Source organism: Anthonomus grandis, chromosome 8 (assembly GCF_022605725.1).
Source record: "Anthonomus grandis grandis chromosome 8, icAntGran1.3, whole genome shotgun sequence".
Classification (NCBI taxonomy): Eukaryota; Metazoa; Arthropoda; class Insecta; order Coleoptera; family Curculionidae; genus Anthonomus; species Anthonomus grandis.
The window spans coordinates 10,795,260-10,810,697 of NC_065553.1; the positions used below are offsets into that span (position 1 = coordinate 10,795,260).

The window sequence follows — 15,438 nt, forward strand, 5'->3', positions numbered from 1 at the left end:
AATTATTAATTCTAAATGATAAACCCGTATTAAGCGTTAAATATTTTTATTTTCGTAATAACTTGAAAAGTAAAAAAAAATAGGCAACCACGTTTTTTCTAGTCAATTTAATCTATTTGTCGATTTTACTATCAAAATTATACCTAGGCATTTACATTTTGTGAAAAAACCCAAATAACAGTTTTTAATTAAAATAAGGTCTGTTGCCAATTTTGCTAAAAACTTTCACGTGCTACTAGATACAATATTTTAAAAATACTTAAATTTCACTTTTAAACAAGCCAAAATTGTACAAAATTTAATAAGTCTTTTTACGGTTATAGCCATTTAACGGTTCTCTACAGTTATAAAATTTTAAAGTTTTTTGGAGAAATTTGGAATTGAAATATTGACCTTTTATTTAACCCCCTAATGGAAAAATAATTTTTTAACTCTATTAATGTCATATTGAGAGATCCCGAGATATAGCCGCAATCCACGCTTAGTGAAACACTTTGTACAAATAATAATAAACTTTTTCATATTTACATTATTAGTTATTTTGCCGTGTACTGTATTAGTATGGTCAAATAGATTTCAACCAAGAAATGATCAAGGCATCAAACTAAGATTTTGGACTTTATTAATATCATAAATGAAATTAAGGGTTTAATAAAGAGATAGGATAATATATCCACAATTTTTCTCACCAGAAATTATATATCTTTGAAGAGTTTACCCTTTTGGGTCCAGATACCTCCGTGGTGGCACACCGGTATTAAAATAAAAAAAAATACGTTATTATTTGAGGGTTTACCTTTTCAATCCAGTGACTTTAATTTACATATTAAAGCGCAACTTTTAAAAAATAATAAATATTTTTATTAGTTTAAATAAATATGATATTTGTAAAATTTTTAGGTGGTCTAAACTAACAAAATAACTACAAATCGGGAATCATTTACCGTAATGTTGTGTTATATTTTATAGCAATCATGTACGAATTTATACATAAATTTGTATACTTTATGAATTAATTTGTTCAATAATTTAATGCATAGAGCACAGATAAACATAAATAAATTCAGTTTCACGCATAGGTTTAAAGAATCTGGTATAAACAAACGCGTTTAAATCTCGGACGTTGAATTTAACTCTAATTTACTCGCTGGTCTAAAAATGACACAGGCGCAGCCGCATTAAAAATAATCAAGGTAAAACAAAAACGAAACTAACGCCGTTAAAAATGTATTACGCCCCCTTTTTCCTAGATAAAAAACCCATTTTATCCAGAAAATTAAAGAGTCCTCGCTGCAGCGTCAAACCAGTCTTCTAATTACCCTGACGGTTTAACATCCACCATGAATATGGATTAAGCCCAGATAACAGGGTCCGGCGGCCACGCGACTATTTACAAGGGAAATGTTTCTTTTTTATGTGTGAGAGAGTAGAAGAGTGGAGACAAATTTGCAATTTATATGGTTGTATGTACACGGACCTGAAAATTGCTAAGATAACTTAATTACGGACCTGGATTTGCGGTAGCATGATGCTTTTTTTTTTGAGACGAGTATGAGAGCACATTTTAATTACAGTCTGAGCATTAAGTTAAACATGAGGAGTGAGCTTAAGTGGCGTAAAATGTAGTTTTTTTTTGGTATTGCTTGAGTATTTTTTTTTAATTAAGTTGATGAAAGCCACATTTCTTTACTTTGTAAATGGCTTAATTTGTTTAAGTCTTGCAGCACTTTTTTCATATTTATTTGCTGACTTTTCATTCTCATAGCACTTTTTCCATTGCAAAATTTTAAAATATATGAAATTTTGCAGATTTTAATAATGAAGCTGAAGAAGAAGCTCAAGTAGTCTCAAGATATTAAAAGGGTCCAGTTTTTCATTTACGTCATAAATCGTAATTTCATTAAATCAAGTTTGCGTTTGTATCCTTTTTACCTTTACCTAGATCCGGTGGGGTCTAATAAAGCAGACTCTTATTATTGCTATAAACAGAAAATCAATTGGATCGAATCTAAAGGTCTTGGGAGTCATTTCAAAGATTCTTTATGACCAATCCATTTTTCAGTTAGTAAGAATTAAGAAACCCCATTTATAATATTTATGTAATAATGTGGAGGTACCCTGTCTTATTAAAAAAAGATATTGCGCTAAATGACTTATTATTAAATTATAAACGTGATTTTTGATAAAATATACATACAACATTTTTATCAAATAAAAAAGCTTTAATAAACTGAGCACGTAAAATACAATAGCGTCTCACTTCTCGCTAGGAAAAGTATCCTTAGGCGAAGGTATCTTAGATTTATTTTAAAAATGCTTATTGTCCAGGTGTAATTTCCTTGGACTTTTCTACTTCACATTTCTTAAAGTATCTTATTTCTTAATTAAAAATTAGAAACAAATTGTATTGCTTTTATGTATTTTATCATTAATCCAGTACCAAATTTAAAGAGTTAATAGATAACTTAGAAAATATATTTACCTTTAAATGAAATTATATTTCTTTTCTTCCGTTGAGCAAATAAAACGTATAGTCAATTTTAACATCAATCTAACAAATGAGGCAAATTCGTTAACATTCTTATTTAAAGATTTTAATTTAATTAAAATTTTAATTAAATCCACCCGTATATCAATTAATTTTGTATCATTGCTGAAAACTTTAATTGTGATTTTTGATACTGGCACTGTCTTTTTAGAGAGTGTTTTAGAACATTTTTCTGGTTTACTTTTAAGTGAAAATCAAGAAACCTTATAGTATAACTCCACAAATTACATATAGAAATTTTAATAATTTTAATGCCGATGCTTTTTACGTTGATTTTTTTTCAATAAATATTCTTGATATTATAATTATATGAACAAAATATAGATACGAAGATTGTTTTATTTAATCATTAGCTTACTTTTTTATTTTTAATGAACATGCTTTATTTAAAAAGTATTTAGGTAATAAGTAATTCTTAAGCTTCAAGCATTACACAGAATATAAAGTTTTTATATTTCAAGAGGTAAGGAGATGCAGTGTTACGAGACTTTAATACAACCATGAATATGCTATGAATAAGATCACTAATAAATAGGATAATTGAGTTGCGACAAGAGCCTTAGGAATCTTAACCTCTCGATAGTAAAAATTAAAAAAAGGCAATATTTGAATTATGTATATCTTAAAAAAAAATTAAAAACTTGTAAGACTCAAAGATCTTTTAACGTTTGTCCAAAAAACTTTAAAGGTTTTTAATAATTGAGGTGATCCTAATGATATAAGCATATTTTTTAGTAAATATCTGCAAAATATTTCTTATTTTTCTTTTACAATAAGCTTTTATGAGCAAAATATTTTTAATTTTGCAATTTAATTTTCTCTTAAATTAACTTAGAGAGTTAGAAGGACCTATGTAAACCTTAATATATACCTTTTGAAACAATAAAAAAATAATGAAACAGAAGCCCATGTCACTTATTAGTAGACTAAGTTCCGAAAACCGTCGAAAAATTGAAAACTAGTTTCCGGCATGTTCTTTAACGACTTTGAAATTAAATTCTTATTGGAAAATGGTGCTCAGCATAAAATGAATATGGTTGTTGGCCTTTGATGCTCACATAAAGCAATAAACGATTTGAATTTCAAATAATCCCGGCTTTAATTTAAACTTTTTTAGCATCGATAAGGGTCTTAAAATTAATTTGCAAGGATTATGTTAAGGGTCGTGAAGGGCGCTTCAGAATCAAAATGTACTTCGATCAATAGAAAATTAATTAAGCAGTCTCTTTTTCATGTTTATTGGAAAAAAAACAGTTAAAAACGTGTACGTGGCGATTACTTAATTATTTTACTTTTCTTAATTAGTTAGTAAATTAGTTAAGAAAATCAAGAAAATCCTATTTAACTTTAATTAAAAACCTAATTAAAATAATAATTCTTTCAATACTACTAAAAAATTTGATTTTTTTACATATGGGCTTGGATATAAAGGGTGGCTCATCGAAAATGTAATGCAAGCCATAACAGGGTGAGAAAGAATTTAAAATATCCACAATAGGTTTGACGAAAGATCCAAAATCGATTTAATTTTATTTCAAACATTTATTAACTGTTAGTTTTCAAGTTGTAAGTTTGCTCAATAAACTTTCTGCATATTTTTGTAACTCGCTTAGCATCTAGTATATAAGGTTTGAGACTAAGGTGTATTTGTTTCGGTTTTTATCTACTACTATCTACTTGTAACTTGGTTAACTGTCTGATTACTTTAAATACCTTTTTCATCTAGACCTGGTGCATTTGGATTGAATACCTAATTGATTTATATATTTTTTAGGTTGAATATCTAGTTAGATTGGCTCTTGGGAAGGTTAAAGATCTTTTTGGATCTTATTAGTATGCAACACAAAAAAATCTTCATTAGATAAATTTAATACATATTAGGTATTTTAAAAATTAACTGATTATTGAGCTCCGTCCAATAAATACAATAAATTTTAATTTTTCTTTAGTCAAATAATTTATATTTTTTTCTGTATTTATATTACAAAAGAACAACTGGTTCAAGATTTTAATTTTTTATATCGATTAGTTTGAGATTTATACTCCTTAATAACTCAAAATTTATACTTATAGCCTTAGGCTAGACTTCGCCCTTTTTTTTCTTTTTCGTAATATTTGTCAATCTGTTTTGAATAAAAGATTCTGTTGCTAGCAAATAAATTTGAAAACATTTTGCTTGCCTTAGCAACATCCCTTTCTGATTCGAATAACTTACGGTTCACAAGCTAGTACTAGTCCAATATAACTCTCGAAATAACCATAATCCCTCAGAATTACGGCTCCCGCTATGGGATAATCAACGCGAAAGTTCGCTGCGGATAACTTTAGAATAATATTAATAAAGGCAAAAGTTAATCTACCCTAAGCTATTTGTCAGAAAGGCTTTCCCTTATATCTACAGTTCGCTCGAATAAATATAACAGTTTTGTCAAGAAGCCCTTTGTATTTTCACTTAGGTTAAATAATATGCAAATTGGGGAACACCGGTTTGAATACGTTTTCGGTTATTTCGTTCATTTTCTATGTAATTTGTAATTAAATTAACCGTTTTGTTTCATTTGAATAAGATATTTAATTATTATTTAATTGACATTTATTTTTAATGTTTTAAAGTTATTGTATTCTGGTTATTCAACATTATTCTTTTTTCTATATTCCATAATATTCGAAATATTCTAGGCTCAATAAACAACAAAATTTTACATATGTCATAGGAGCGTAACCATTATATTTTAAAGTCATTCCTTTTATTTTACAATATCTGTGCTGACGTTTGTGATGCATTATTAATGTTATGTGTAGTGGTGTAGTTGCTAATGACAATCGATTCCGGATAGTAATAAATTTATTTACTTTAATTCTCATTAATCAGAGTGTTTACAAAAGCTTATTTAAACGTACAGGAAATGGCGATGCAATGAAACCCATGTTTGCGGATAGTTGATAGCTTAAATATTTGTTTTAATTTTTTTTTAATTTAATATTAGGAATAACTATAATAGTTAATATATAAATATATAAACATTATTAAGGATTTAGTTTTAAAATACTATTATTAAATCTTAATAATAGTATTTTTTAAATTAAATAAAATCTTTAGTTTTTAACAATTCCTAAAAATTTTAAATTTTTAAAAGCTGATCAAATAGACAAAACTCAATATAAAATTCAGTAATTTCTATAAACAGATTTTCAAATAACTAATTGTGTCTTTCCAGCTTATATAACAATTATGTCGAGAATGCAGAATAAATGTGGACGATATCATTACTTGTATCATAACTAATTAAATTCAAACTGTTTCTCATACTTTCAATTATTTTTATCCTAAATTACAATTTACTACTAAAGAGGAAAAAATATTAAAGCCATTTTGGGATGTATTACTTCAAAGAATTGCAAATAACAGAATTGAAATGCACTGGCCTCACAAACTTGCCTTTTCTGAACATTTTCTTAGCTTCCAGTCTATGGACCTGAAAAAAATTAAACTTACAACTATCACATCCAAATTTTCACACAAAAAAATAAACCTATAAAATCTTGATTTTTTTCAATTTTTTAATAAGTTTATTATATCCGCTTATGTGATATAAATGTTTTATTAGTATGTTTTGTTATTTGTAGAAAATATGATATGTATGATATGTAACTAGCAAATCTTTTATTATACTAAAATATCAAAAATATTAAAATTTAAAACCTCAGTTTTATTCGACCCCACATCCAATTAACTATTTAATTATTTTTTCTTGGGTTAGTATCAAATATATGATCCTTTAACCCATTTTGCCTCAGTAATGCATTTACGCAACACCTAATTTATTTTAAGAGAACTACAATGCAACTTTAGGAAAAACCTGGAAATGTTTGCTCTTTTACCAAATCAATGTCAAAAACGGCAAGACGAATTGTAGTAAAAAATTTTCTTTTTTTCTCGCTGTATATTAAATTCTAAAAAAAAATAATTTCGGGTTTCTTTTTTTAAAGCAAACACTGTTTTCTTCAAATATGAACATAAATCCTTACAGTACATATGTTATTACAAATCAACGTTATCTTTATTGGCGATAAAAAAAATGCAACAAAATCTGCTGTTGCGAAAACGCATCACTGGTATAAACCATAAAACAACATGTGACTTTTTCACGTTTGAGCCTGTCAAGAAAGGAATAATAGTCGGGAACCAAAGTGCTTAGATTTGCAGTCTAGCGAAAGAATTTGTGTTTTAGGGTTCGTGTCGTCGTGAAACAAGTTTAAAATGGCTTATAGGCGGTTTCTTACTCAAAAAGAATTAGTAGACCTACTCAGCGGCATATGACAAATTATCAAATGTCTCAATAGTTCGTTGGAACGACAATTCGGTGGTGACTGTTGCTAGTAATACTTTTGGCGTTGAGCCTATTAGTCGTGTGAAAAGATTTGATAGGAAAAAAAGAGTTGGTAAGTCTGTTCCTCAACCCAATGTTATATCTCAATATAACAAGTATATGGGGGGAGTGGATTTGCACGATAATGGCATCGCCAATTACAGGTGTAATGTACTGGGAACAAAGTGGTGGTGGCCTATGTTCATCAATGCCATTGACAGCCTAACTGTCAATGCATAGAAATTTTATAACATTTTTAATGATTCATGAATGTCGCAACTTGATTTCAAATCCTATATAGCACTTCGTCTTATAAAAACAGAGAAAATCACGGTAATTAGAAATCTTGCAACAGGAATCAATGAATTACGTTTCGACAATATAGGCCATGTGTTGACCCATAGTCCTGACAAGGCACGAAGAGGTGTCGAATATGTCACAGTCAAACTGTATACATGTGCCAAAAGTGTCAAGCGCACCTACATACTACTTGCTTTGCTGAGTATCACACAACGCCATAAAATGTAGTACCAAATATTATATCGTATCGTCCCACTGATGCGTTTTCGCAACATTATAAAATGTAAAATATGTTTTGTTCTACACTTTTTTTATGCAATATTTGTTTATTTTTATTAAAATTGATTAATACTAGACTATTTATAGTTGATTTTTTTCACTAATAAATTTTTTTTAAATGCAAATAGAATAATAGTTTTGATTAATTGTCGCAGTGATGCGTTTTCGCAATAGAATTTGTATTCAAAAATATTGAAAAAAAATTTTTTTTGTTTCGAAATATTGTTTTTAGGGGTAAATAAATAAAAAATGTCTATATAAGTGTTAAATTTTCTTATTATTTTTACCCTTGGGCATAAATGGGTTAAGATGACGTAGTCAGCAGCCCTTGTGCAGGTTTTGTATTGCTTAAAATTTTATATTAGGTATTAAATAAGTTTTTTTTAACCTTGATTTTTTTAAAGCAAAAGATTGTAAATGTTTAAAACCCATTTTAACCGTAAACTAAATCACTACAATCATTGGACACACCTTTGAAATTGAATGGCTAACGAACACTAGATAACACTAGTTTTAATCGGAAATCAGTGGGAAAAGCTTAGTCAAATAATATTGAGTCTAAATATCAATATACCGTACTTTTATTTTTCAATAATATAAGTTCAATAAACAGCTTAATTAATTTAAAATTACAAACAATTTGACGGGTATTTAATTATTTAAATTAAAAGCTTATGCAGGGCATCGCAATAGTAAGATTTTTTTAGAGAAATGAGAACGATCTCAAAGAAATATTTTAAATAAATAAATTTATTTTTGTTTCGAATAGCTAGAAAAAATGGCTCACTACAGAATATTATATTATAATAATGAAATAATTATAATTAGGATTTTTTTTTATTTGCTTGCGCTATCAGGTGTGAAATCTCAAATAAGAAAAAGATAGCGATGTTATTATATATTCTTACTTACAATATCTTAATATTTAACTCATTAACTTATCAACATTATTTTTGTACCTGTAGTAATTAAGATTATTTATAATTCAATATAATACATCCAATTTCAGCATCTGCCAAAATTAAAGTTTTTCAGTATCTAAGTAAAAAAAAATGGTGTGCAGAATAGGAGACCATCATCAGCTAAATATTTTTTTAATAAAATCTCCTCTATATTTTAAGTATTACTTAAAAGTTAACTTATCACGCTAATTAAATAATTATAATTAAAGACTGACTTAATTGGAATTGGGCATATGGAATAATAAAAAAAAGGTAGGCACATTATTTTAAATTTTTAGTATTTAAGTAATCAACATTAATTTAGTACTTGTAGTATTTAAAATTGTCCATTTCCTTAAACAAAACATAATGATATTTTAAAATAAAAAACTAATTCCCGAATAAATTAGAAGTTATAATACAACGTAATTATATGTTAAATTTTAATGGTTGCTCTAGCCGAAGTTTTCAGTATAAAGTTTAAAAAAAAATGGCATGCAGAATGGCACACTATGATACTGGTCATCATCGGTGAAATATTTTTTTAACTAATGAAATTTCCTTTTTATTTTAAAAATTTTCTAGAAGTGAACATATCATGTTAAATAAGAAAAATTTATTCAAATATAACTAAATTGCATAAATAAAAATGTGTAAAATCCAAATGAGAAAAAGAGAGATCATTTGACTCAATATTATTTTTGTACTTGTACTAGATTTTGCCGACTCAAACAAAGCATATTATCTTTATATAGACAACGTAATCAAATTCTTTAATTTTTAATCTTCTTTATATTTTTTAAATTTTCTTTAACTCAACAAATTGAAATTAACCAGAGTTTTATTACAACGTAATATATCAAATTTTATTGAAAGAAAACGTATTATTAATCCTTATTGAATAAATGATATATTTTTCTCCAGTGATATCATCTATCTACCTTTTTCTTGTAAATTTAAACTTTTACCTCTAAATTTATTTCTATAATTTTTATTATTTTAAACTGGACACAAAAAATCACTTTAATCATAATTATTTATCCCTAAGGCATTCTGTCCTTCCAAGATATCCCTAAATTGCCACTTAAAATGTGACATTATTAAACCCTGAGATCCTTGTAAGGAAAAGACAATAAAATAAATTCGATTTTAAGGGTCACTTTTCCACGAATTGAAGGAAAATTGAGTTAACAAAAATCCCTTTCGACAAGTTCAAACCAATTTTAGAGTTCAGATTTAACATTGAATAACAAATAGACTTGTTATAACAATATAAAAAAAAACTAAACATTAAAAAAGATTTGGCGGAATAAAAAATACGTTTCTTTTTTTGTTCAGAATTAATGTGAAAAAGTTTTAACTAAGTTTATTCTATAAATATTTTCTTATATTAAGCACTGATTTTATTCAATGAAACATTTTAAGAATATAACTTTTAAAAATTATTTTATATAAAAGTTTTAATCCTTTATTATTGAGGAAAGTATCTGTATATGATGTGTATCTGAAAATTTAATTGTCATAACAAAACAGGTCCAATCGAAAAGTTCCATTAGGGTATTTTTTGCTTCTATGTATTTTTAAGTTTCTACTTATTGCTGTATAGAAATTATATAAAACAATTCTTATCCTTTCGTCTTAATTACAGTAAGTTGAGAGAGCTATCTCTTAATAAAAGCCAACCCTTTAAACCATTATATAATCCTCGAAAAATTAAAAGTGCCTCATTTTAATTCAGTAACTTTCTTTTTAAATTCAGAAATTCAATAAAAACCCGTCTAATTACCAAAGTTAATTACAGGCCAAAAAGACCGCAGGACGATGGACAAAGACCGGAACTACAATGGGTAACGATTTTTGTCTCTTCTTTTTTGCTTCCCGTGTCACAAGCAGCTTCCTTTTTCTTAACGAAGAGAATTATTTTTAAATTAGAAATGATCAGATAATTTACTCGACCCAGATGGTGACGAGAACTTTTTTTGACACTAGGGGGCGGAAAATTTCTTTTCCATCTCTTCAAGTCCAATTAACATGACTAATATCCACCTTTTTAACTTAAAACAGTCGAGAATTTAAAAATACGTCCCTTTTCGGTCTTGTTTCTTTTTCTGAAAACCCCAGCGAAGTAATATACGCTGCCAAGAACAAAATCGCAATAATAAATTTAATCTGTCCTCGTAGATGTTTTCGATGCGTCCCGTTTCGCAAAGAAAACGCTATTAGTCTGCCAGGACGTCCCAGAATGTTCCTGAAATCGTAAACAGGTCGACAATATAGAAAAAGTTTTTTAATTTGGGGAGAGCGAGTAGCCTGCGATATAAACGGTGGGAAATTTTCAGATTTTTGGACCTGTCCCTTTTGTTATAGCAACAAAAAATAATTGACGCCGGAAAGTTTTAAATATTTTCTATTAGAATGAAGAACGCAATTTAAAAGTGTACATTTTTATTAAAATTCCATATGCTGAAATCTGCAGTTACTGACTTAGCTACAACATTTTTAATATATATGCTTCAAACAGAATATAATTAATATTTATTACATAAAATAAGAACATCAGGTCACTTTCTACCTTTAACCAACCAGCTAAGGTTTCATCTGTTCCAACCTTGTAGCTAACACACTTCTCACGTTCGTTTTTTTTGGATGAAAGAATTTTTTTTATTAAAAGTTTTAGAAAACGATGCAATTTAAAAGGCAAATTAAAGAAACAAGATATTTTTTAATTTGCATCAATCTTTAACATAACATAAGGGCTTTGCTATGATTGCCATTCAGCTAAAAGATTCTCTTTAAGAAGTTGACCTACAATAATGTGACGCCATAACTGTTAGAGAATTTAAAGATTGCAGCAGGCATTTATGGCAATTTTTAAAAGGTTAAACAGTATGGGTAGATTTGCGATTATACTTAGAGCAACTATGTTCTAAGAACTTTTCCAGTAAAGAATTGTTCAACGCTTAATCACAACAGGATTAAGGAACATAGTTTGGCATACTCTATAATTTTCTTCTTTAACTGGAAAGAAATATTTCAATATTTGTTTTCTTTTTCTTGTTTTTTTTTAATTCCAGTGCCTTTGAGTTTAAAAAAAAAGACGACTTGATTATTTATAAAAACTTTTATCCCTAAGACATGTTTTGCCAAAAAAATTAATAAATACTCTCTGGCTCATTTTGTTGTCGATCGATGATGTTGTCCCTTGGTTTATAAAAAAAATACCTTAATTGAAGTTCAAAATTAAGAGCGTTTAGATTAATTAATAGCGTATAAATTACAGTTAATCCTTAAAGCAAGTTTTCTTACTTTAAAACCCTATTAGTTATCAAAATATCTAACCACAAAGACACGTTTTCAGTTATATCATATATGTCTGCACTTTTGTGCAGCATTCCAACCGTACATGACTCGGACCCCTATTTCAGCATTTCTTTATGTATCTGCTGCAGCAGCGTTACCTTGAGTATAAGTATCTCAGATCTAAGATTAAATGTGGCAGACAAGACGTACGCTCGTTTGAAACTGGCTCAAAAGGTGTCGTGTTCCTCGACCGTTAACAGCTATAAAGGAAAGGCGAGATAATGGCATACAAACTCAAATTTCACTCGCTCAGTGTCGGGCATTATAAGGATGATCGTTTAGAGAAAGCGTTTCGGAAAAAAGTATAATTAATGAATATGTGTTAGTTAAGCGAATTGTTTTCATTTAACATTTCAAGCTGATATTTGGAAATGTTAATGTTTGGCACTCTTTTAGCTGAATTTGTTTCGAATCATATAGCAGTCTATACAAAATTTTCTTCTGAAGTTCAGCAGAGGTATTCATAAAAGTTATAAAAGGTATTAGGGTATCGAATTTTCTGTTTTCCTAGCAATAAGCAAAATGTTCATTACTAAAATTAATATAGATATTAGTGATATTTAATTACAACACTCATAAATCTTAAACAAATAAGAAATTTTAACTTTAATCCTCCATTTTCTACGTAACTATTTTAATGATTTTTACTTTAACTATTGTAAACAATTTGTGCAGATTTTTTTTTATCTCTAATCCCAATTTTCACTTTATGCGAATCCTTCATTTGAAAAGTATACCTGGCAAGAATAAAATTCAACACCAATATTGGCCCGTAACAATTGAAACTTGTTCCAATTTAATTCAATTAAACGAAAAAGTTTCGGAGAGTTTCGTTTTCCTTTTTTTTTATTTTCCGTGGATACCCATCCTCGGCACTGGTTGTTCTAATTTTATTTACGTCCCATTTTATTGTTTTTGCTGTTTTTCGTTAATTTATTTTCTCATTACTCTTGGAAGAGTTTTATTATTAAAGCTTTTTAATCTTTACATAATTAAATTGCCATATAACATGTGCATTTGCAACACTTATTGAAACTTTTTTTTAGATGTTCCATCACCCGCTTGCTCCTTAGTAAAATATTCTGAGTGGCGGGATATCAGCAACACAGACTTGGGAATATCATGGGCTCCATTAGACTTGGCTCAAGTTTTTATTACACGAATGAGGTAAGTCTTTATTTAACACCTAAATACAAAATAGCCAGAGCCATTTAAGTTATGCATAGAAATTACATTAAATAATAAATTGTTAGTGTTTGTGTAGTAAAACTCTTGACATTTTCGATTTTAAATTACGTATTTTAAAACAAAAATACAACGTTAGAAAAATATGTTTCAATGCGTATACATATTTTATTGACTTTATAGCTAAAGTTAATTCACATTTTAAATTTAAAAAAAAACTTACAAATTTTATTCTGTCGCACTCTAATTTAGGTAAACTGCAGTAGTTTTAAGTAAAGTACCTACGCCTTTAGACTAAAATCAAGCAGAAAGTTTGAGCTGAGTTGAGATTCCAACTGAAAACTTGAAACTGGGTTTCGAGTTTCCATTTCTCAGACTAACGAGTCTAAATCGTTCGAAGGGACCATCGGGCTGAATTTAATGTTTGAGTTGGACCCTACCTACCGGATTCTATTTGCTAAATGATTTTTGGACGAGTGAGTGACGTGCCGGATAGGGGTTCTATATAAGTGGGATTAAAACTTAAGTAAATACATACTAGTAGATAGTAGTTTTCTAAATTAAAGAGTTGTAGGAATATTTTAGTTTAAATAAATGTTCTGATCTTATCATTTCTAAGTTTAGAAAAGAGAAGAGAAATAAAGCCGTTGTAGGCTGGCACCTAGGAGGGAAATAAGAGTAAAACTTGACTTATAAGCTCCGTAATATTAGAAACAAAATTGTATTTTTTTTATAGACTTGGACTCTGGGTAGTTTTATTAATTGTCAGTTCAAAAATAAGTTTGTAGTGAAATATTTTACTAGTTTTCTGGACTTCGCAAGCACACTATTTTGATTGATTAAAGATAAGATGTATCACTATGAGAGGTTTTAATCAAATATTAATATTGGGTATTATTAGATTAAGGTGAAGTAAGTTGATGCCTTTGATGCTGACTACGATCCAGTCAGTTTTTGTTGTACAAAATGTGCTGCCGCCTATTTATACGAGTACCTTAAATTACATGTAATGCTTAGTTTGATTTAAAAAAAAATCATCTTTTGGTGAAAAAATTCGATACGGGGGGGTATACTCGAAAAATGAAAAATTCCAAATTTTGAAGGTTGATATCTCGGCTTCTATGGGAGCTATCGGGAAAATTCCAACGGTTTTGTCTTAGTTTCGTCGTTCTGAAACCAACGAGACTATCCGCAAAGTCGTAGCTTTTACGATAGCCGATATATGGCATTTTTGATGCCCATTTTTGGCCTCAAAAACGGACGTCAAAAACGACTTTTTCACGATTTTCAAAGTGCTCTCATTCCCTTAGTTCTGCTCGGATCCTGTTATAACACGGTATTTTTGTAATCTAGGTGACCCAAATAAGACGCTGGTATACTTAGTTTGATTTTGAAAAAAATCAATTATTGGTGAAAAAATTCGATACGGGGGGGTATACCCAAAAAATGAAAAATTCTAAACTTTGAAGGTCGATATCTCGGCTATCGTAAAAGCTACGACTTTGCGGATGATCTCGTTGGATTCAGAACGACGAAACTAAAACAAAACCGTTGAAATTATCCCGATAGCTCCCATAGAAGCCGAGATAACAACCTTCAAAATTTGGAATTTTTCATTTTTCGGGTATACCCCCCCGTATCGAATTTTTTCACCAAAAATTGATTTTTTTTGAAATCAAACTAAGTATACCAGCGTCTTCTTTGGGTCACCCAGATTACGAAAACACCGGGTTATAACAGAATCCGAGCAGAACTAAGGGAATGAGAGAACTTTGAAAATCGTGAAAAAGTCGTTTTCGACGTCTGTTTTTGAGGCCAAAAATGGGCATCAAAAATGCCATACCTCGGCTATCGTAAAAGCTACGACTTTGCGGATGATCTCGTTGGTTTCAGAACGACGAAACTAAGACAACACCGTTGGAATTTTCCCTATAGCTCCCATAGAAGCCGAGGTATCAACCTTCAAAATTTGGAATTTTTCATTTTTCGGGTATACCCCCCGTATCGAATTTTTTCACCAAAAATTGATTTTTTTTGAAATCAAACTAAGTATACCAGCGTCTTATTTGGGTCACCCAGATTACGAAAACACCGGGTTATAACAGAATTCGAGCAGAACTAAGGGAATGAGAGAACTTTGAAAATCGTAAAAAAGTCGTTTTCGACGTCTGTTTTTGAGGCCAAAAATGGGCATCAAAAATGCCATATCTCGGCTATCGTAAAAGCTACGACTTTGCGGATGGTCTCGTTGGATTCAGTACGACGAAACTAAAACAAAACTGTAAAAATCATCCCGATAGCTCCTATAGAAGCCGAAATATCGACCTTCAAAATTTGGCATTTTTCATTTTTCGTGTATACCCCCCCGTATCGAATTTTTTCACGAAAAATTGATTTTTTTCGAAATCAAACTAAGTATACCAGCGTCTTATTTGGGACACCCAGATTACGAAAA

General features: G+C 29.2%; 1 protein-coding gene across 1 annotated transcript in view; it reads left to right on the plus strand.

Annotated features, from left to right (window-relative positions):
• Positions 1-15,438, plus strand: part of LOC126739779 (uncharacterized) — a 177,869-nt gene that overhangs the window by 74,178 nt on the left and 88,253 nt on the right. The window contains exon 3 of the mRNA XM_050445592.1: positions 12,845-12,965. Within this exon, the coding sequence (XP_050301549.1) occupies positions 12,845-12,965 (121 nt within the window). The remainder of the gene's footprint in view (positions 1-12,844; positions 12,966-15,438) is intronic.